At 40.5% G+C, this 23,034-nt stretch overlaps 1 protein-coding gene across 2 annotated transcripts; it reads left to right on the plus strand.

Annotated features, from left to right (window-relative positions):
- The first annotated feature begins 1,212 nt into the window (after positions 1–1,212).
- Positions 1,213–22,872, plus strand: kansl1l (KAT8 regulatory NSL complex subunit 1-like). 2 transcript variants are annotated; one of them, XM_038720279.1, is made up of 16 exons: positions 1,213–1,435; positions 2,278–3,426; positions 7,242–7,383; positions 8,015–8,167; positions 10,029–10,132; positions 10,662–10,836; positions 12,871–13,045; positions 13,438–13,569; positions 16,653–16,799; positions 17,053–17,153; positions 17,953–18,065; positions 19,267–19,339; positions 19,432–19,544; positions 19,897–20,017; positions 21,642–21,873; positions 22,346–22,872. In XM_038720279.1, exons 2-15 carry the CDS (start codon positions 2,348–2,350, stop codon positions 21,846–21,848), a joined length of 2,835 nt encoding a protein of 944 aa, XP_038576207.1. In that variant the 5' UTR covers positions 1,213–1,435; positions 2,278–2,347; the 3' UTR covers positions 21,849–21,873; positions 22,346–22,872. The 2 variants fall into 2 exon arrangements, with proteins under 2 accessions (XP_038576207.1, XP_038576208.1); XM_038720280.1 differs by having other exon boundaries at positions 7,245–7,383.
- Positions 22,873–23,034: the final 162 nt, after the last annotated feature.

The following is a 23,034-nucleotide window of genomic DNA, read 5'->3' on the forward strand; positions in this document are numbered from 1 at the left end:
TTCTATTTCCTGCCTAATGTCAACCATCTAGCTCCTTCGCCGGGGCTGGGTGACCACAGTAGCCTATTAGCAGTTACAGTGTAGTGCACTAGCTATGGAAGCCCAGTGCATTTATCAAAGAAAAATAATTGAAGACCTTATATAGTTATATTTATATTATAAGTTCTATATCTTATTTCATGACCCAGCTCAAAGACCATAGCAAATCAGGGAAGAACCCACAAATTACTTGGATGGGGAGGGTTTTATGCGATCTGGACTCCAATTCCTTCATGGCCTCCAGATCCAACCCATCAGGAACCAGGAAACTGGAAGAGAGCAACACAACAACAACACACACAAACTGTGTGTCTTGGCCATCACACCTGCAATTAGGATGTCTCATAAATATGAGAAAATCATACTTTTCTCACAATTACAAGATGAGTATCTCATCATTATAAGAAAACTATCTAATAATTCCACAATCTGCCCTTCATATTTACAGTAAAACTATCTCATATTCATGAGATCAACATCTTGTACTAAGGATCTGGGAATTACCAGATCAGCAATTATGTCATCTTCATTTAGCAAGATCACTTAATTTAATCACAAGATATAGATCTTGTAATTATGAGATAATCTTGTTATTAGTATGACTGGACAAGATGTCACATTTGTGAGATTATGACTTAATCTAATAATAGGCCTAATTACAATATTTATTATGTATATCATAGTATGGAAAGGAAAACCTCACAATATATTCAACGTCTGCATTTTGTAATTGCGAGATTTGTATCTGGTGATTACAAGACCCCTAATTATGACACCATGTAATTACACCAATTGTTTATAATAATGAGATCTAGATTTTGTAGTTATTAAATTATAATGATATTATAATTTTTAAATTGTGAAATAATTTTCTTTTAATTATGCAAATTCAATTTGAAAATAAGGTCTTGTTATTATGAGATGCTAAGTTAAAAATGACAAGCTACAGAAGTGATAAATTGTGAAATGTATGCAACCAAACCTTACTTTTCTTAATGTAATGTAACGAAGAAAATTTAGTTTAGGGCAATAAATGGTTTATGGTAAGAGGATTTGTTTTTGACGCTGCGTGCTCACAAGTCTGAGCTTCTGACGAAGTCTTGAAGGCATCATGAGTCTGGTCCAGCCCCTCCTCGGTCAGATGTGTTTTGTCTTCTCGGCAGTTGATGAGAGAAGAAGGAGAAGGGAGCTCACTGTTTGAAGGAGGGGAGACTAATCGATATTCTGGGCAAAATAAAGGTCACCGTTGGACAGCCAGATAAGACAATCAGAGGCGATCTTCTGAAAGGATTATCAAAGGAAAAAAACACAGATTTAATGCCATAATCAGCCGTAAATCTTGACGTTAAGTTACTGGAATAAACGATGTTAAGTCAACGGTTCACCTCCTGGTCAGGTGAGTGGTGTTAACGTTTTAACGTAGATCCACTTCAAAAAGACTTTATGGGGTGTTACCGTTAACGTCCGTTAGTGGACACAGCTTAGCTAGCTCTTGATTTTTCACAGTTCACTCGTTTAGTTTACACTAACCTGCCATGAACGACAATCCATCAGTTTATAATAAAAAAATAACCTTGTTTCCTGGTGCCTACCTGGTTAACTTACTTAACATCTGTTGTTGTTTTGGCATCTTATCGTTTCACATCACTCCCATCCATTTCCGTCATAAGTAAAAGGTAAGTCAGCTGTTTAACTTGTCATCAAGACGGGAATCACAGCTACTAACTATTTAACGTTGGTTCGGCTAAATTAATCCGTTAGCGTTATAAAACAGAGGGGAGCAGGGTTAACGTTAACCCAAACAAGCTGTGCCGCAGGAGCAAAATGAGGAATTTATGTTCCCAAATATGCGTGTCAGCACCGAAATATGTGCCCGTAAAGGGTGAACAGAGCGCAGAGAGGACGGTTAACGTTAATTCACTATTAGTAATTTAACGTTTGTTCTTACATCGAGGCTTCAAGATTAACCCGTTAACGATAAAAAAAAAAACATTGTCAAGCCAGTTAATGTTACAGTATAGCCTACATGGCCACAGCTGCTGCGCTTGTGTTGTCTATTTTCCCCATCTGTTTTAAATCACTTTAGTTTGTCTCTGGTGGTTGGCACTAGTTCTTTTTCCACCAAAATTTATTTTTAATGTCTCAGTATTCAGTACTACTAGACTAACACTTTTATTTTTAGGACCTTATTTTGTATCAGTAGAGGAAGTGACCAACATGTGTCTTTCTGACTGTCAGGTGATTTAAGGTGCAGTCTGTGAAGTCTGCTGCCTTGGCTACCTAGAGCGTCAGCGGTTCAGAAAGGGGCATGGCCCCGGCCCTGACCAAAATTCTGAAAGATGGCCATGGTATCCACCTGTCCTCTCCTCCTGCTTCTGTCAGAATGGACTCCGACGGGAGAGCCATGCGTGCTACTGAGCTGGAGTCTCAGATGAGATTGACAGATGATGGTGACCTCCAGAAGATGTGGCTGAACCTGTCTTTGTTTCCCTCTCTGGACTCATGTCTACCCGGGAGCCCCCTGGACTTCCCTGCCAACCCTGTGCTTTCCTCCTGTCAGCAGGCGTCTGCCAGTCAATGCGAGACGGTGTTCTTCCCCAGCCCAGCTTCCCTCCTCAGCCTCCTTTCCTTCAATAAAGGCCTGAGAGATTCTCATCAGGTGGCCTGTGTCTTCCCAGGTGTACCAGACATGTTTTTAGTCCCTGTCCCTGAGCACAATAGCCAAGAGGCTTGCCTGCTGCATATGCACAGGGCTGCTCCTGAATGTAGGCCAGATGGTGGTGATGCGCATCACTCCTCTCTTACCGTTACCAGTGTTCCTCCTTCATATTCCCATGGGGAGATAAAGTACCAGGGCTACACGCCCTTCTTTGCACTCCCACCTACATTGACACAAGAGACAATGGCTGGAATGGGCTGCCCTCCTCTATCTTCAGTACAGCCTTGTAGTGGCAGGGTGAACTCTGACCAGCTGGCACCCACAGCTGTGCTGGAGGAGGCCGTGAAGGAGCAGCTCTCCAGGCAGGCAGGGCTGCAAAGCCGAGCTCAGAGGCTGCAGAGGAGACTGCAAGCCCTGCTAGGGGAGCATGCCGTGCTTCACTGCAGCCAGCAGCTGGAGGGCCTGAACAGGCACTGTCAACTTGCCAAACCGGACTCCACACATCCTGGTATACTGCCTCCCCATGTGGGCTGCAAAGCCCAGTTGTCTTGGCTTGAGTCGTCCACAGCCTCGTCGTCCTTCACAGAGCTCAGCGAGTTCAGCCGCTCCAGCCAGGCATTGCTGAGAGGCCTGCAGGAGTCTTTGGACTCCGAGGCCACGGCCAGCAGCAGCTCAGACGAGGAGCAAGGGGAGGAGAAGAGTCTCGGCAAAACCAAGTGTTCTCCTGGGTGAGTATTCAGTGAGTGGAAGTACTTTAAATTCAGCTTCATGTGTTCTGTGAAATATGCAGACTAAGCAACAAGACTCAAATTCTGAAGCCCTGAAGCTGGATCTACAGAAAGCAATGGTTAACACAAAGGTTCTGGATGGGTCCAACAGACCGATTGACATTGCCATATGCTTCCTAGGGTAACTGAACAATAGAAACAATATACCATAACACACTGGTATTCTTATTATATAGTTTTAACATGATGTGAAGCTTTTGTGAAGCATTAACTGATTTATTACTGGCTGGGACCAACTTTTGTACTTTTTACCGTTACTTTTTTTTAGTGGGACGCATTGCTTGTTCAAAAACCCATTTTCCACACATAGAACATGGAAGGGGTGGTTTCTGTTTTTTTTTTTCTCTGCAAGCAAATTATCCTTGTTTCCTTGTTTCTGCTTGTAGTGGTGGGCCGCCTTGAAACTCAGGTCTGTTTCTTATTTTGAACTTTGTGTATTTTAGAGCCACAGCGTGTAGGATGTGCCTGTCACGGATGGTTATTACAGCTAAATAAACAAGGTACAAAATGGAAAAGCTTTAAAAACCCCTGAACCAGGCATTTTCCCTATCAAGTTAGCATTTCACACATTGACAGATATGAAGTTACCAGCAAGTGGTGAAGAAAACAATGGGGAACCGTTTTGCAAACATTGCTGTGGTTTCCCTCTGCCAAGAGATTTGTTGTGCTTCTCTGGGATTTAGCTGCCAGAACCCAGCTGTGGTTCTCGCTGGAGCCATTGGCCTCGTTTTAAGTCCTACAAGTGGTGAGTTCACAGAGGTAGACTTTCGCCCTAGGCAACCTTTTTGTTCACAGGGCGAACACAGAGAAAGGGAACTAGTTTTAAAGAGGTTCAAATATGGTGTAAATTCGGGAGAATGTTTAACTTGGCTCTCGCCGAAGTTTACAGTGAGGTTGTCATAAGTGTTTCTCCGCCCAGCTGTGGAGAGTGTGATGACATATTTTAGCCGTGCAAGCACACATACACTTTCTCTTTCCATGCTGCAGTCATAACACGTTGAACGGACTAGCCAGCTTTTTTCATACCCACAGGCTAGGACATCAATACAGACATGCCAGTAGGCCTGTAAGCGATTTTGTGCCATTGTGCTCCTCCTCCTTCTAGTGAAAAATACTTTGGAAGTGTGTGTGTGTGTGTGTGTGTGGTTTGGATGGGCTGTGCTCCTGTACTTGTGTCCTTGTGCTATAAGGGAGTTGCATAGCCCCAGACGAGGAAGAAAACATACAAGTCTCGTGTGATTATGTGCAGTGTTTATTTTTGTGGCACTAAAACAAACAAAACAAAACATTATCATTGCACATTCCACACAAAAATGATTAGAATCTGAATTTCACATATATTTTGCCAGTTTAGATAATATCTTGTTCTGGTTTTATGTTGTTTCAGATCTCCACAAATAAACATGGGAAACACTGCCGTATTAAATAGAGGGAAGGGGAGCAATTAGGCTAAAATTAGACTGTGAAACCCTGACAACCAGCTCCTGCAACAAATTTTTTTTTTTTGTTTTAACATTATTTTTTTGGCTGACAGTAGTGAGTGACAGGAAAACTGGAGGGAGGGAGCCCAAGAAAAAGAGAGAAACAGGGCTATCAGAGCTGGAATTTTTCTGCGGACCTTTATATCAGTCTCAGGCCACTTGCCCACCAGGACGTCCTAGAGAAGAGCATTATTCCTTGCTTAGTATGAGAATTTCAGTGGTCGTACACAATGTAAAAAAATATATATAGAGAAGATAAGGGCCATTTAAGCCCTCACTCAGGTGGATATACTGCATACTTGCTTCAGACATCCCTGATAATAGGATACCCGCCCATGCCTGTTATTTCATGTAAAAAAATTAAACTGATGAGCATTACAAAAACACAACCGAAACTAGATACTTTGCACATCGCCTTCATTTGGAAATGCCCTGAGCCAGAACTATTATTCTGCTATTCTTCTAACTGTGTAGATGGTCAGTTTATGTTTTTAGCTCATTTCCTAGTCAGCAATGTGGGGATGCCAGAGGGGCGTCAGTGTTAGGACAGGAGGGTTAATGTCACGGTCTTGGCTTTAGTCTAATTAGACCTTTCTTTTGTTTCCTTTGGTTCCTGAATAAGTGCAATAAACAGGAGCCATTTACAAAACTTTGTTGTGTTTTAGCACTGAGAACAAGAATGCCCAAGGGTGTTTTATGTGTATAGTGTGTATGTCTTTTTATTTGGCCAACTTGAGTCATCTTGGAAGTGTCAGCTTGCCTTTTGTCTGTTGAACAATGTGCTGTTCTTCATCAGTAAACCTGCCCCTGGGGAGTTTTTATGGCAGTTTCCTCCTTGAAGAGGATACCTCCTTGCTGGAGAAGGGACAGGTTGTTGCCCTTCTTGAGAAAATTTTAAAGTAGCTGGCGTTTAAGTATGAGCTTGTAAAGCAGTGACATTGTTTGACTTTAGTAGAAAGCATGTGGCCACACTGCTCATTTACTGCTCTTCCAGGAGTCCTTCACACCTCCAGCTGTTGCTCACTTTCAGTCTTCATTGTGTTTGTAATTTAAATATACTATGTGGCAGTATTTGTGAAAGGCTACATGTTGGAAAGTTTCAGTGCAGGACACACCCAAAAGCCCCAGTACCTCTGCAAGAGCCAAGAAACACTATTCAAATAGGAGAATTCGTATACGCAGAACTACTTGCTAAGGCTGACCTTTTATCCAGCCAGGATTTGGCGCTGGAACCTCATACTTTCTCACTGGGGACGGGAGCCAGTGCGTTGCTAGACCCCTCATTTCACTCAGCAATGTTAATATCTTAATGGAAATAAAAATGCAGTTTGCAAACTTGCAGGTATAAAGCAGCCTTTCCTCTCCTGCGCTTTCCTCCTGACTCGCCTACTGCTTGGGAAATATTCCAGGAATTTTCTTATTATACAGTTGGAAATAGCTGTAGGGCAGCCAGGTCTGGTCATTGTCTCTGAAGGAAAGAGAGAGCGTACTCCTTAACAAAACAGATATTAGCTTAGGGTTGAGTTCCTAATGACCACACACTGGGTGTAATTATGCTCGGGCAAGCAGACAACATATTGACTGTTTGACGTAACAAGTTTTTAGAATAACTGCCTCGTAATACCACAGGGCATTGTCAAGTACTCTCTGTTTAGCTGCCTTCTGACTGGCCTAACCTTTCTCTGTCCTGTATCTGAGTGTGTAAAGTGGGGGAGTCCCTCCCTGTCCTAGCCAAGGTCCAAGAGCACTGCCATGGCAACTATTGCCTGGCTATAGCCAGCCAACCACACTCACACAGACACACACAGAAGATACATGCTAACTGAACAGGCTAGTGCCATGGAGACATACTATAGATACACGCCACACTAACCAACAGCTTTTTATTCCGTGGCCTAGATTAACTTTTGTGCTTACCCACTACCCTTTACCCATTCTGTTAGGATACTAAACAATTTACACCGTACATGGCAACATGGCTGTGTAAAATAGGCCAAAAGAAGAGAGCACTGCAGTGCAACTGTGTGAATTGTCTCTCTTTGTGTCTCTCCTCCCTTTTTTTGTTACTCGTTTCATTTTCCTGCCGGTGTTTCCCATATGCTAACCTCACCATGCACCTCCAGTGGCCAAACTGGATTTTATGACTGCTTTCAATATCTTGTAATGTTGCCACATTCAGGACCAAATTCAAAAGCATTTTAGTATGATCTTCTTGTGAGGTCCTATCAATATCTTAAAACTACTAACATGGTTTCTAACTGTCCCTCCTGCCAGCAGTAGCAGCTGTGAGAGGCGTTTGCTGGAAGAGAGAGCAGAACTGGGAAGCAGATGGAGCTGGTTGCAGCTGCGTCTGGCCGAGCTCGAGAACAGGATACAACAACTGGTGGAGCTCCACAAGCACATCCGCTCTACCAAAGTAAGACGAAAGTCCTCTGAAACCACTTAATTAAAGAGCAGTTGACATAATGTACCAACTGGCAGCCATCAAGGACATTTTTTATGGGCTTTCAGTCAGGCGTTGATACAAGTCAGTTTTGTGAGATAGACAATATATAGGGTCAGCTAAATTTTGCTATATTATTGATGAAATGAATACCACTTTAGCTAAAGTATCTATGTTGTTTGACTTTTCATAGACTCGTCCTGCTATCTACCAGCACCTGATTGTTGTTGCTGTGCTCGGGGAATTTCTTGTTTCATCTTATTGAAAGGTTAACAACTGTAGTAGTCCTGTTTTAAAGCTGCATTAAGCAATGCAACCAACTTTCATGGACTGTAAATACTGTGAAAAGTTACATGAACATGTGTACTGTAACATAAGAATAGATTATTATGCAGTTGAAAACTTGAAAATATGCTGTCTGTACAAAATCCTTGTAAAAAAATAAATCCTTGAAATGTCCACATTTATTACAAGGATCCAAAAATCTAAAATAGTCTAAAATATATTTAAATGTTAGGCAGACCACTCTCCAAAAGGGGGGTGGGTGGTAAAAGGTTAACTCATGTTGTCCGTGTGTGTCTGCGTATTTATGTGTGTGTCTAAGGGGGGTGTGGTGCTTGCAGAGTCCCAGCCACTGACAGACAGGCGGATTCAGCACACCCTGCTGAGAGAAGTGGCAGGGTTATCCTGCACAGCCTCGGATGCTGACACTGAACCCTGCAGCCCCACGCGCCTTCTGCACAACATAGAGAGACAGGTAGATGGGACGAACTAGCACGCACACCTATAATACCGGGTGTGTGAAGAGCCTGGAATGATGGGGAACAGTCTCAGTGCTAGGTTGAGAAGATAATTAATAAATAATTAATTAAGGCGTGAATGCTGTTTGACCTGTGTGTTTTATTATGCTAAATTAGAGACTGCAGGTTGAATGCATGAATTCCCTGCTGCTTTATGAAGCTTACAGGTATTTAATCAACTCAAAGAGAAAGACCTTATTCCTCCTTCCAGCTGTTGAGGGTAAGATTATGCTGCTAAATTGTCTTTTAATCTAATGCAGTACAGACTGTCTTAATGGCTTTAAACATTGTACTTAGATGTGCATTTGAATATGTATAAAATGTTGTAGTTTAAAAAAGTAGTAATTTCAGTGAGTATGTGAACACCTCCCCCAACTGAAACCTTTTTTTTCTTTTTGCATATTCACTAAGAAATTAGTCTGAGCAGGCAGATACTCGTGCAATTTTATGCCAAAATGCGCTTCACCAGCTGATGTGGTGAGGGGCAACCTCAGCTGTGTATCTTTATTCACCTTGCCAAAAGTTAATGTTTGGAGCCACAAATAAAAGTTTCAATAATTGTTCTTTAGATGCTTTTAAAAGTGTGTATTTTTGTGTGCACACCGTATATTTAGCTTTCCACTCCGTTATGGTTTGTAGTCGGACAGTGGATGTAGACATGTGCTGTTTAAAGAGGTCATATTGTGCTCATTTCCAAGTTCAAAATCTTATTTAGGGGTTATACCAGAACAGGTCTTCATTTTCAAAACACACCGTATTTTTGTCATACTGCACATTGCTGCAGCTCCTCTTTTCACCCTGTGTGTTGAATGCTTCGTTTTAGCTATGGAGTGAAGCAACTTACCTCTTCAAGATCTTTGTTGGGAGTTGCATATGCACAGTTCCTAGTTAAGGACTACTAGCCAATCAGAAGCAGAGTAGGGTGGGTCGTGAGAAGCCGGTAAACACGGCTTCGGATCAGCTGTATATTCCCTTACCAGCTTAGCAACTGGAGCAAGAGAGTGGTGAGTTATTAATTTGAAACAAATGTATCTTTCATCCATAAAGTTATAACTGAGCTCTACATCACAGTAACAACTTCCTGTCCATTGACTCCCTGGAGAGTAGCTAGTGTTTAGAAGGGAGAGGAGAGGCAGCAGGTGGACGAGTGTATTTTTCCACCATTTTTTGTAAGGTGCATTGTGACGTCACAGGGATCAAAGGGAAAAGGTTGGACTACAAACGAGCTGTTTTCAGAGCAGAGTTTTCTGTGGGAGATGGGAAGATTGGGCTGGACTTTGGGCTTTTTCACTTTGCAAACCTATTACATGCACAAAAAAGATATATAACTCAATAAAGGAGAGGGGAAAAAACCATAAACCATAATATGACCTCTTTAAAATGAGCACTTTGGGTGCGTTGGGCGGAAGTGGGTGCGTTTCAGCCACATCAAACTTTGAAGTTAAATGAATCTTAAATCATTAATAAGCATCAATAGTCTATCTTTATAAAAGTAAAAAAGTCACAGGTTTGGAAAGAACCAGAATAATCCTTTAGTGCTGCACCAAATTTGCACCTTGGTAGTGCGGACAGCAGAGAGGTACTTGAATAAAATTATCATCAATTATTTGGGAATCCAACGTCACACAGCATCCTCATCTTTATCAGTCTGATCTGTCCATACATAAAGCAAATTATATCACGGAGTACGCTTGTGGGAGTTGGATGTAGAGTGCTTATTCGCTCACTACTATTAGAGAGATGGATTGTATTTCACACTAAAGTTTAATTTGTCTCTTGGGAAAAGCATTAATTAAATGGACGATGTCTTCATTGCAGAGTGCTCAGCTCAGCCAGATTGTCAACAGTCTGATGCCTCCTCTCGGCTTTTCACCACAGTCTAAACAAACACACACCTGGAAAGGCACGAGAGCCTTCACAAGGTAGAGAACACACACACATGCAGACACACACACACAGCCATATTATTCTACAACTATCTGAGAATGGCACTGCAAGATTGTCACACCTACAATCAGATTTTCTGCATGTTTCATGAGTTGCAGTGAATTGAAACACTAAGTCATTGTGTAATGTTGAGCTCAGTAGTTTTCCCAGGCCTATTTGGGGGCTAGTCACTTTGAAAGCATTTTTGTGTTTGTAATATAACCCAGTGAAACAGCCTGGTCGGTCCCCACCATCTGGCCTGCCTTGAATCATCCCTTCATATCTTTCCTTCCTGCTGCCTTTTTAACTCTCTCTGTCTGGCCGTGAAGATAAAAGCCACATGAAAAGGCATTCTGTTTGTTTATGCATGTAACAAGTATGTTGTAGGTATTTGTTGTTTCTGGTTGTTATTTGTCCACAAGATTTAAGACCAACAATACCTTTTTTTTTTTTTTAGCACTTGTCCTCTTAGCATGAATCGTATCCCTGACATTTATATGACCTCATCTGATCTCGTCCCCACAGTGGTCAGATAGGAGACGATGTTTCTGCGCCTGGTAGCTCCAAGAGAAGGAGGCCGGGGACCAAGAGGCTCTTCAAAGCTGATGTGTCGTGTGTGTGTGCCCGGGCCCGACCCTTGGTCACCTACCATAAGCCCAGGCTGTTCACTTTCAGTACCTACAACTGCAGCAGGCCACAGGTAGGCCACACGCAGTCTCCTGCATTTCCCTGTTCTGTCCATTTGCAACATTTACACATACACAGCTCTCAAAGCCTGCATGGGCATTCTCTCTGACATTCAACTTTAAATGTGATAATAAACAGAATACACATCCCGTTCAACAGTGGAAGTCTGTCCCTGAAGATGCTCTGTCTCTATTTCTGGGATTATTTGCTGTTTCATTTACGAATCCAGTTAGTATTATTACCTTACTTTATTATTTACTCCTACATTCTCACTATATTCTTATTCTTATCAATTTCCCCACAGGGATATAAATGTGTCTATTCATTAGTGTTGCCCAAGTCCGTGTGCATTGTAAGCAGATGGAGATAATGGAGGGATGCTAAAACACAGTAAGGCACAAATCTTAATCATGATTATATAACTCCATTACTCATTGACTTAGGAAACATCAAGCATTTATAGAACTTTTAAAAAATGAATGCTTCATTTTTTTTAAAAATTGCATTGCCACAAAAATCCCAAATAGCCAATGAAACAACTAAGGCATAGTAATCCAGCATTATTAACTTTAAACAGCATCTTAGAGCACAAGAGGATGACAACAAGTATAAATAAGTATAAATAATATGTAGTTTATGCAGTGTAAAACGCTGTAGGCATAAGATAATAATGGTGAATAGCAAGTTATAGCAGTTAAAACCCCCTGTCATCTTGGCTCGAGCTGAGCTAAACGAGCCACGGCCTGAGAGTGAGTTTGGATTTATAACACAAGGCAAGACGAGAGCATCATTGCAAAACAGAATGCGGTACAATAATGATTTTATCTCAGTTATCTTGTTTTCATAAAATACATCAGTCCCATTTGCATTTTTCCTCCTCTCTGTTTTGAGGATGACAGTAATAAAGATGACATTGGCACTATGGCACCCAAATTTACTTCATAACAGTGCACCACTTATAAATCCCAATTGGACACCCATTTTGGGTTTTATAATAAATGTGGAAAGTCTGATGTAAGTGTGTCAATGTGCAGCAGTTGTAAATGTATTAATTTGTTTAATTAAAATAAAAGTATTCATGTATTCATGTCAAAGCAGTTGCTCATAGTCAGGCTTCAGTGGTGGAATTCAGTATTACTAAAATAGTTCCTCACATTAAACCGGAATTAATGTTAAAAGCCGGACACCTGCTTTTAATTAAACCATAATATCTCTTGGACTTGCTTCAAATAAACAAGTGCATGTGATTATTTTAAAGCTTTGCCTTTTATTTAGCCCGGGGACGTTGCATAGTGCTATGTTCTCACTGCCAGTAAAACCAGGGGCTAGTGATAGTGGTGTGTGTCAAGTGGATGGCCATGCCCGGCTTAGCTTCATAAAGTCCCACTAAGAATTCATACACTCATCATTGTGCAATTATATACAATACTTCAATTTCTGATTTGCATTTTGTTTGTGATATCTTTATTTAAAGCTGCTACAGTAATCAAATGACTAGGTGTAAAAGCATTTGCTCTTATTGATGAATCCACGTTGAATTCTCAACCAACCATCTTTTTACCATCTTTCAGCTCATTATTTTGAGCTAGCAGTCCACTGCGGAATCAGTGCTACACAATCAAAGATAAATCAATGGTATATGATATGAACATAAGGGGTGAGCCCAGTTTCATAATCTCTAAACTAGATAGTCTTTAGCTCATCTACAAACATAGAAACCAGATCCAACATTGTGAAATGTCGACATACCACTGGATGCCCAATCAGAATATTTCAAAAGATTTAACGTTTTGTTGAATACTGCCATCCTAGCATCGATCCCAGGTTGCAAAGCAACACCAAGCAACCACCATTGTGAAATTGCCAGATGACAAAGAAAGCAACTTACTTTAATCGGTGTGCTCCCAGCAGAGTGCCTTAAACCCTCATGACTCACACAAAACACAGAGAGAAAGTTACTACTGTAGTTAAAGAAACTCCATTGACCTTTAGTATAATGTGAGAAATAACTTTCTCTGTCTCTTGTTCTCTTTTTCTTGTGCTTCAGGACTTGGGGAAGTCCACGTCTGCCCTCTCCTTTTCTCTCTCATCATCTTCCTGTTCATGTTGCACGTCTTGTGATCCTGTAGTCCTGTGCTCTGATCCTGACTGCAGCTCCAGTAGGGCCCTGTCCTCCAGGACCCCCAGCGCCACACCTCACTCTGTGCTGTCTCTTTCATTTGGTAGGAGAAACATTGCCATAAATACATAACATGGGCCTCACAACAATATAAAACGTGTTGGTAGACGAGTAAACTTGAGTGTCCTTTTCATATTGATTAATTTGCTGTTGTAGTTCAAAACACTCGTTTATTGTCTATATATTTGACACGGTAGGCCTTCTCTGAGGTGCCAGTTGCACACTGGACTTGCCACACAAAAGTAGTGGTAGCTGACATGTGTTACTCCAGGGGGCAAATTTGATACAATCACTGTTTTTCAGGGTTTAATGCATATTGACAATTGCACGTCATACACTGCTGGCGTTTGTTGCCCTTGATTGCATGCTTGCATTTAGAGATGTGCCGAGTAATTGATCATAAAAATGCTAGATTGCTGTATTGTCTTCTTACAGACGCTCCTCTGTCCCACCACTCAAAGAGGGCCCTGGCCAGAGAAGAATGGTCCCAAAGGCCTTTGGTTATCAACGTCCCACAATCCAGTCCAGCACACTACAAGAGACGGAGCTCCACACCACTGCACAGCAGTAAGATCCTGCCCTTTAACTGGATTGATTACATATTTAGTTCTGTTCTATGGTGCTTTACTCTCTTACGTTCTGCTCAGTCTTTAGCTCTACATGTATTTCACTTTGTTACGCTCACTTTCAAAACTCATTCATGACTGTAACCGGCTGTATTGACGTCATAGCCAGCTGATGAGTAATATGACAGGAAGGCAGAGGTGACATTTAAAAGACTGCACCTGCATTCCTGTTATTCATCTAACATATATGGAGCCTCACTGGCTTTTGATCCACTTCTCTTTGCTGTGGCGGAGCTGCAATGAAGTCTGTTTTTGAAGTTAATGGTAATTTAATGTTAATGCAAAGTCAACACTGAAGCTTCATAGTAGAAACCTTTCAGTGGTGCCTTTTATTAGAATTACTGTAGCTACATTACTGGTGGCGCTTTGGTTGCAATTTGACGAGACATGAGGAAAATCATTTGTGCCTCATTTATTGGTGTTTGTCTTTGCATTCAAAATTATTGTTAACATATAATTTGTAAACAAAACAAACAAATAACAATATTAGTTTTATTAGCAAAAAATGTACATTCTAAAGGGGCCATGTGTAGTTTTCAGTGGCCTCGGGTGGTGATGTTTTAGCTTGCAGCCACTACGTTTCCAAGCATGTGCCCCTTCGTGTGCTCGAACTCATGAGCTTGCACAATCCATGCTTGTTGCATGCTAAAGCTACATTGACTGCATGGCAGTGTTGTGTATCTTTCACCAGAGAGGCTCAGCAGTATCAGCATATCTAAAATGTATTGGATGATAATGAAAAAACAGTTAGTGAGCTAGACTGAGTATTATAAATGAGATTGTTGCCACACTTAAGTATAACAGTTAGACCGTACTGACTAATGTTACTGTAACTTAATGAATGGGTCTCCCACTGTGTTGTTGTCCTGCACCGTTATGTTGCATTATTGTATATTATGTGGGTCACGTAAGTTACAGCGACTCAGACCGATGAAGAAGCTGTGTACTTGATTATCGGTAAAACGACAATAAATCTAAATTGAATGTTACGAAGCAAAAAACTGCAGATCCGTGCTAACGTAGCTGGCTGCGCCTGCCTTGCATCACTATAGACTAGCATAAAGAAATAATTCCATACTTGCTTTGTACCATTACATCATTTCTTGCACGCTAAAATCAACACTTTGACATAATAACGGTACACAGGGTAGTAAAATGGATCGCATTTACAATGGATGCCGCTAGCAACTGGTCGACGATAGCCGGCATGCTAACATTATCTATCTTGAGCCAGCTAAAAATCACAATATATTTCACATGCTTTGAAGTAATGTTAGCTTACCTGTCCAAAGCCAACTCTGTGTCAATTTTTATATCCAAAACAAAGCAGAGGTCTCTCCACGACTCAAAATGCCTTAGATGTTGACCCGTGTTTTAGCCCGACGTCAATCTCATTCTAGAGTTCAGAATCAAAAGGCAAGAGGCTTGAGAGCGAGCATGAACATCATAGCCTACGTAAACCAACGGAATTGCAGAAAATCCGATCTGATGTCTTCATATAGGAAGCACCATACCATAAAGGGTACTAAGAAAGCCGGCAAATGGTTCATTTTTATGAGAGGTTACAACCCTTTCATAAATAAGCAGTAAAAAAGTGATTAATTTCATTAAAAAACTACATATAGCCCCTTTAACTGAAATAATGACTTTTTTAGTTTATATATTTAATAATTTGTGAATAATTATTATAAACTGACAAATCATCTTGTTTAGACAATTATTTGGTTGTATTTACTGAATAGAAACAATATCACTGTGATTAAAATGGCTACTTCAAAGTCGACCGCTGTGTCTGCTTGTTATCTCTATGTGTACCATCATAAGTGGCTCCTAGCATGTCAGATACCCCACTGAGTCTGTATGAGGCTCCCGACTGAGCAGTAGATAGAAATGGAATCATTTGGTATTTCATCAATGTCGATATGTGTCTTTGTGTATTAGTGTGCAGCTAATGAATGATCATTTACCTCTGCACTTACATGCCTCTGTCAGCTGTCTTTTTAGTCCTTTAAATGGTCTTTGCTCACATGGACTGATGATCCGAAGCAACCAATGGTTTTAGAAGATTCCCTGTTTATGCAGGGAAGGTTGACTAAACACTGTGTCTGTGTTACATACAAAGGTGAGGTGAAAACAAGAGACAAGAAGTGATGTAGTAGAACTCACCTACCACTTCAACTCACCTACCACTTCAAACTGTCAATTGCCTGTCAGCTTGAATGATGTCATTCCCCTTTGTCAATAGCAGAAGTCTGTCAAGTAAATGTAAATAATAGCCTGGCACATGGCAACAAACCTCTTATCATAGCTAAAATAGAATGAGATTGTGTAAACAGTCAAAGCAAGCGGGGATGGAAATATGGGCAAGTGATTTGGAGAATAATGACTAATGACGTGACTTGATTAATTGTTAACTACGGTAGCTGTTCCTGCAGTGTAAGAATAGAGAGTAAAGGCACTATAACACAAATTATGTATTGTATTACTGATATAAAAGGTGGATCCCAGACATCAGTCCTCCCAAAGAAACTTATTAAAGTTTTGTTTGAAACTGGCTGCTGTGTCCATTCAACAATACTAGCATTTGTGTGCACCTGTAACTTTTGTAGCCCTTGCAGGCAGTGTTTTGTTGAGCAAATGCTGCAAGGTGTAAAGAAAGAAAATATCTATTCAAGAGCTTAAAAAACACAACAGTGTCTTTAGTACAGTTGATTTCAGCATTTCTTAACCTAGTTAAGCAAAAAAGAAAAGATTCAACATTGTTACATTCGGCTGGCAATTTATCTCCACTATGATTACTTCAAAATAAAACTGTTGGTGTGATGTGAGCAAGGAACAGAAAACTGAGAGGCAGTCACCTGCCAAAATAATACAACTAATGGTTAAGGATTAGCTTTTGTACACTTTAACCAAAGCGTAAAATCCCACTGACGGGTAGGTTGAAATGAACGGAAATTCCTGTGGTATGTTAAATCAGTTTATGTGTGTGTGTGTGTGTGTGTGTGTGTGTGTGTGTTACTCTAGGTCACAAATACAAGCAGCATGCAAGGCATCATAAAAGCAGAGTTATGGGTCTTTCGCCAGTCGGGATGGCAGGCTCTGCTCAGAGTCAACACAGGAGAGCTAGTCGGAGGAAAAGGAAGAGAAGACACATCCACAGGCTGATAGAAGGTGTGTGTTTGCAAGTGTATATTCACCCAGGTTTACAGTAAATTAGTATGTGGTTAAATGGCCATAGTGAACGCTCTTGGTAAACACAGACATCTTAAAATTCTATTTGATGTATCAAAAATAAATCTGAATAGATATCTGATTAGTTTACCACCATATTATATTAATATTAAAGGTCTAAAGGCTTCTTTATGATTTAGGGTCTGTTACAGCTAAACAGCTACAGCTAGTTTGGTGTGTGTGTGATACTTAGATGAGGAAGATGTCGTGTACCAGCTCTGTGACCCAGAGGACAGTTCTGATGAAGTGCTGGAGGAGAGCTGCACACAGGTTTCACACAAGCAGGCCTCACAGGTAACCCACACACACATTTTTGAATGTGTACACTTGTGAGAACCCTCATTGATATACAGTAATGCCAAAACCCCCTAACCTAAATCTTAAAGCAGCATTAGTCTTTTGATGAGGTAAGGACTGAAATGGCCTCAGTTTCAAAACACTTCCTCTGTCTCAAGGTCTCTCAAGGTCTAAAACTTGTACACTTCCAGATGCCACAAAAAAACAAAACCCAAATATGCTAATCGAAGCGCAGGTCTAGAATACATATTTTTAGCATCTTATTTTTGCGCAAAGCATGACTGTGGACTTTGTGTGTTTGTTATGTTATGTGAATGAAATATGTAGGCTGAAGGAGAACAGGGACAAGTACTCAATGCTCATCATCAGAGCTGCAGAATTGTGCAGATTGTGAGTTTGTTAGTGAAATAAGTGAAATAATACTTAAAACACACCACATAAATTATAAAACATCACTTGATGTGCATATGAGTGAAATGTGAAAAAGGCCGGTCAGTCTACATTACATTTATTCATTTAGCTGACGCTTTTATCCAAAGCGACTTACAATTGCTATACATGTCAGAGGTCGCACGCTTCTGGAGCAACTAGGGGTCAAGTGTCTTGCTCAGGGACACAATGGTGGATGGGTAACAGTGGGGGATCGAACCAGGATCTCTCACACCAAAGGCATAGTATTATCCATTTCGCCATCACCACCCACAGTCTCTACTGAAAGCCTGACTCTGAATGTAAGAACACTTCAGATTCATTGGTGTCAATTGTCATGTTGCTCTTGCCATTGTTTTCTTTTTAGGGCTTGGTTCGCAAACGGCAGGGAGAGAGCGTGTACAACATCAACAACATTGTCATCCCCATGTCACTGGCTAAAGTGGAAAAGCTCCAGTACAAAGACATCCTGACACCCAGGTATGGAACAAAACTCACTCTAAAGGAATTGGCATAGAATTCTTCCTGGTTTTGTATTTTGGTTTCTTGAAAATGAATGGTGTCAGACTAACAGCACATGAAATAAGCTGTGAGTTTTCATTGTTTCCCCCCAAAATAATCACAACTTCTTGATCATGCCTCTCCTTAAACATGTTTAAAGAGGTTATATTATGCTTTTTCCTTCTCCTTTATTAAGTTATATATCTTTTTTGTCCATGTAATAGGTTTGCAAAGTGAAAAAGCCCAAAGTCCACCCCAAAGGGAGTTCCCATCTCCCACAGAAAACTCTGCTCTGAACTACCTGAAAACAGCTCATTTGTAGTCCAGCCTTTTTTTCCTCTTTCTTTTGACGTCACATGGTAACATGTGTCATAATGCTCATCAAGCGGCTAGTCAGACACACCCTCAAAAATGCCAGTGGAAAAACACACTGAGCTGTAGTACACAGTGACAAGACATCCGCCTGCTGCCTCTCCTCTCCCTTCCAAACATTAGTTACCCTCCAGGCAGTCAGTGCACATAAAGTTGTAGAGACAGAGCTCAGTTATAACTTTATGAATGAAAGATAAATTTATATAAATTAATAACTCACCACTCTGAAACTCTTGCTCCTGTCTATGTTGCTAAGCTGGTACTGAACCGAAGCCATGTTTACCGCCTTTTCAGGGCCCGCCCAACTCTGCTTCTGATTGGCTAGTAGTTCTTAATTAACTAGGTACTGCGCATGTGCAACTCCCAACAAAAATCTTGTAGTCTTGTAACGAAGTGTGTTCAACACAGAGGGTGAAAAGATGAGCTGCAGCAAAAACAGTATGTAGTAGAAAATGAAACCACGTAAACCTATTCTGGTACAATCCCCAAACAAAATGATGAACCTGAAAATTAGAATAATATGACCACTTTAAGCTGTTTGGGGTTTGATCTTGTTGATCCATCTGCAGCACCTTTGATTTAGAAGGTACTCAGTATAATATGATGCATAATAAAGTACATTTTATGTAAAAATTGTGCTTTATTTATTTTGTCTAATATTTTAAGGGAGTTTAATGCCAATCTATCACATCATTAAATGGCTGTGATTAAACACACTGCTTTTACTCAAAATTTGAAATAGACGGAAGCTGTGCACACTGTCCACTATCATCGTCTATAGCCTCAAAAAGTCTCTCTTTATTTGCAGTTGGCGGGTGATTGACGCCTCATTTCTGATGAACAGAGAGGTAGAGAAGGAGGAGGACAATGAGGAGGGGCAGGTAGTGTCTCATCCCTTTGGATATAAGCTATTTATTTTGATTTGTGAAGAAAACACCATCCTTATTAGTGTGTGTGTGTGTGTGTGTTTCAGGTGGAGGATCTCATTGACGAAGTCTTTGCCCAGAGACACCTGCCCTTAGAGCAGAGAGAGAAATTGCGCTGGCCATCCTGGGGAAAGAGAAAATGCTGCAGACACCCTAAAAGGTGGAAGAACACACACAGGCTCACAAATGCAGTGTTGAAAACTGTTGCATTTGAATACGATGTGACAAGGTGAACTGCGTGCGTCTGGTGGGTTCGGGAGGATAGAATAGCTTTGTCAAACATCAGAAATGTCGGGCAGTGTTTGCAGTATTTCCTGCTTTTATCAGAAGAACAAAATAAAGAGATGCATTTGACAGTTGGATATAATCCTAAACTGCCTGTGCAGTGCAACTATTGCAGACTTGGGTTTTGTTCATCTCTGTGCAAATAAAATATAGCCGTTCTGAAAGTAGGATGTTGAGTAATTTCCCAGTGAAGTTTCATGGGGTATGTTTGTTTTTTTTCACTCCAGATCTGGCAGCAGACTGTCAGGCAGTGGGGGCGGGATGTGCACATCAGGAGAGGAGAGCTCTGTGGAGTGGAGTTGTGCTCAGCTGGATACCGATGAGCAGCAAAGCTCAGAGGAGTGGCTGGTGAGATCAAAATCGCCACAGCTGAAACCTTAAATCTCCAAAACAAACTCTGAATATCAAGAGTATGATGATCCAGGTGCCATAGAAGGGATCTCGCGCTGAGTCCTACACAGCAATTTTCTATAGGCTGTTATATTGTGATGCCATCAAAACTTGTTTTCATTCTGTCTCCAACATAGCGGCCGCATATCACACGGTAATTGTATGCAAATAATAAAAACAATGGAACAAGTATAAAGTAATAACCAATGAAAAACAGAATAATACTAGACTGGATTTCCTATAAGGCAGTAATGAGTCCAGTTATTTTATTACATTGAGTTTATTCGTCTTTAATTACATTAGGGCTTAAGGGGTATTTGTTCCAACCCTGACCTTGCCCAAGATTATTTTGCTGACTTGGGTCACTGTTCTTTACACCGATGCCAATTTCTAGTTCGTGAAATGGACTTTGCACTGGAGATTGCTCCTGGATTGCCACCATTAAAATCAAACAATAATGAGTCTATGTTTAGAGTGGGTCAAGGATCCTAGTACCCCGTTTCGTCCCGTGACATCAAAATAATAACAAAAGGCCCAGAGAGGTAAAATAAGATGACCTTATGAGGTAATGTGCTTTTTCTTTGCTTATAGCCACTATAAAAGAGGGGATTGAGAAGTATATAGCATGACCTGCAGAGGATCATTTTGCACTTCAACCCCTACATTCTTCAGGTTTATTTAGCAGGGACAATGCACACTAATAATACATAAATAAATATATAATGTGCAAGAATTAGCCAAAATGCTATTTTACGTCTGCTATCCCTGGACTAGTGGTTATAGGTTAAAAAGATAAAAGGATTAAGCTATAAATAATACAAACAGATTTAACCCAATTCAAAAAAAGTTGATAATACTGAAGTGAATGTTGCGGAAATTATTTTCGGTAGAAGATAAGCCTGTTTTGTTTGTGCTTCAGAAGAGGGAGGGAGAGAGTATAGCGTGGCAAGAATGGGTAGCAGACTAATCAATGCTCTTACCCAGTCATACTGTGTGTGTTATAAAGCCTAGATGGACCCTTGGGGGCCTACACATACACTTGTCTCCACTCCGCTCCAGCTGATGATTGCAGGGCTCTGTTACCGCTCTGCGTTGATTGGAGAAGGAATGAGTCGCTACTAAACCAGACTATCCTAATCAACCTTCTGCACCCCACAAATATTCCCTGCTTCACTGCTTTGCACTTCTTGTGCACTCCAGAACCCATACAAACCCTGATTCAAGTGCAGCCTTTTTTTTTAAACAGGCATCAGAGCCATGCACACCTACGATACAGCCTTTGAAGTCTAAATTCAATGAAGGGATGGATACGAGAAGAGCAATTGTCGGAGTTTTGGACATTATTTCACATTTGAATATTTGTTGCATCCTTTATGTAGCTTATAAAATGTTAAGCACATGTTAGGCACAGTGCATAATTTGTGTTTTGACAAATGTGTTACATTCTTATAATTGGGTCTATTGAAAGTGATACATATAGTACTTACTAAACTCTAAAACATGCCACCTTTTCAAATGTATTCAATTTCCACATGTGTATATTATGTACTTGTAACATGATATGCCCTCTGTCCTCCGGCAGCCTCAGGCACCCTGGGAGCAACGAGTGTTTCCTTTGGATGAAGACAATGAAGAAGCCCTGCTCTCTGATAACCTGGAACAAGTTCCGTCAGAGTGTAGCTCCTCCACATCAAAGAACTCCAACCCCCATGCCTCCCCAGCTCAGACCTCTGGTGCCACACTGCCGTCTGGTGGACGAAGCAAGAGCAGAGCGCCCAATGGCAGCTGAAAGAGCAGTGCCTTACTTTATACATGTAAGCTGGGAAACTGCATTCCCTGTTAATGGAAGTTTTTAGTAAAATTGTTTATTTTTCTTTTATACGTAATTAAAGTTAAGTTAATTAAAGTATGGAATTTTATTTACAATAATTTAGTCATTTGTTCATAAGTCTGTTCAGTAAATCATTTTGTTTGTCATTCAGTCTATGATTTATTTAGTTAATTTAATTTAATTATCTGTGCATTTCATCTGTCTGATGTTATTCATGGCACAAATGATTTATTAATTTGTTATTTATCGAGTCATTAAGAAAGGCACAATTCATTCATCCAGAGTGGTTTATGTCATTTAGGAAAAGTCATTTAAGAAGTTAAGGCAGTAAGAAAGATTTGAAGGTTCATACAGTCTGTCAGCAGATCTCAATCAAACATTGAGAGTCAACATATTAGTCAAATGGTTATATTTGTCAATTAAATTAATTAATAATTGTGTTGTTTCTTTTCCAGATCTCCTCCCTTCTGGGACCATGAGGAGAAAACGTGCCCTGGGAACCTTAATTGGGATACTTAATACATTCCATGAATACAGTGATTTGATGTTATTTGCTTAATACTTTGAAGCAAGTGTATTTAGTGAGTATTGTAACACGTGTCACAATATTTTAAACTGACTGCTGTAGCTTCTGCAACAATTTGAGGATTTAATGTACAATAGGTACTGTGTGTGTGTGTGTGTGTGTGTGTGTGTATATCTATATATAGATATATAGATATATAGATATAGATATACACCAGCAACACCAGCACATATCCAGTGTAGTCTCAGGTTTGTATACTGTTTGTAGTCGTCACATGCTATTTATTTTCACAGTTGTCTTAAAAAGTTGGTGTAGAAAGACTTTAATACATACATATATTTATGTAACTTCTTGATTTACGTGTGCTTTTTGATTTTGATTTCATGTTTTTTTTTTTCTGTTGTCATTTTGGTGAATATTTTTTATGAAGAAAGAAAAGTTATTAGTAAACATTAATAACATTGTAGTGGTGGATCCTTGTTGCAGCTGTTGACTCCTACTGTTCTGTTGAGGCCCCTGCATGAAGGGTATGACATAATTCGATAGCACATACCGTTGTCTATCAGTGGAATATTTCTCTACACTCCCCACATAGGATCACAGTACAGTGAACTAGTC

This window comes from Micropterus salmoides, unplaced genomic scaffold, assembly GCF_014851395.1.
Source record: "Micropterus salmoides isolate LMB-PRFRI ecotype aquatic unplaced genomic scaffold, ASM1485139v1 Ms_hic_scaffold_15, whole genome shotgun sequence".
Classification (NCBI taxonomy): Eukaryota; Metazoa; Chordata; class Actinopteri; order Centrarchiformes; family Centrarchidae; genus Micropterus; species Micropterus salmoides.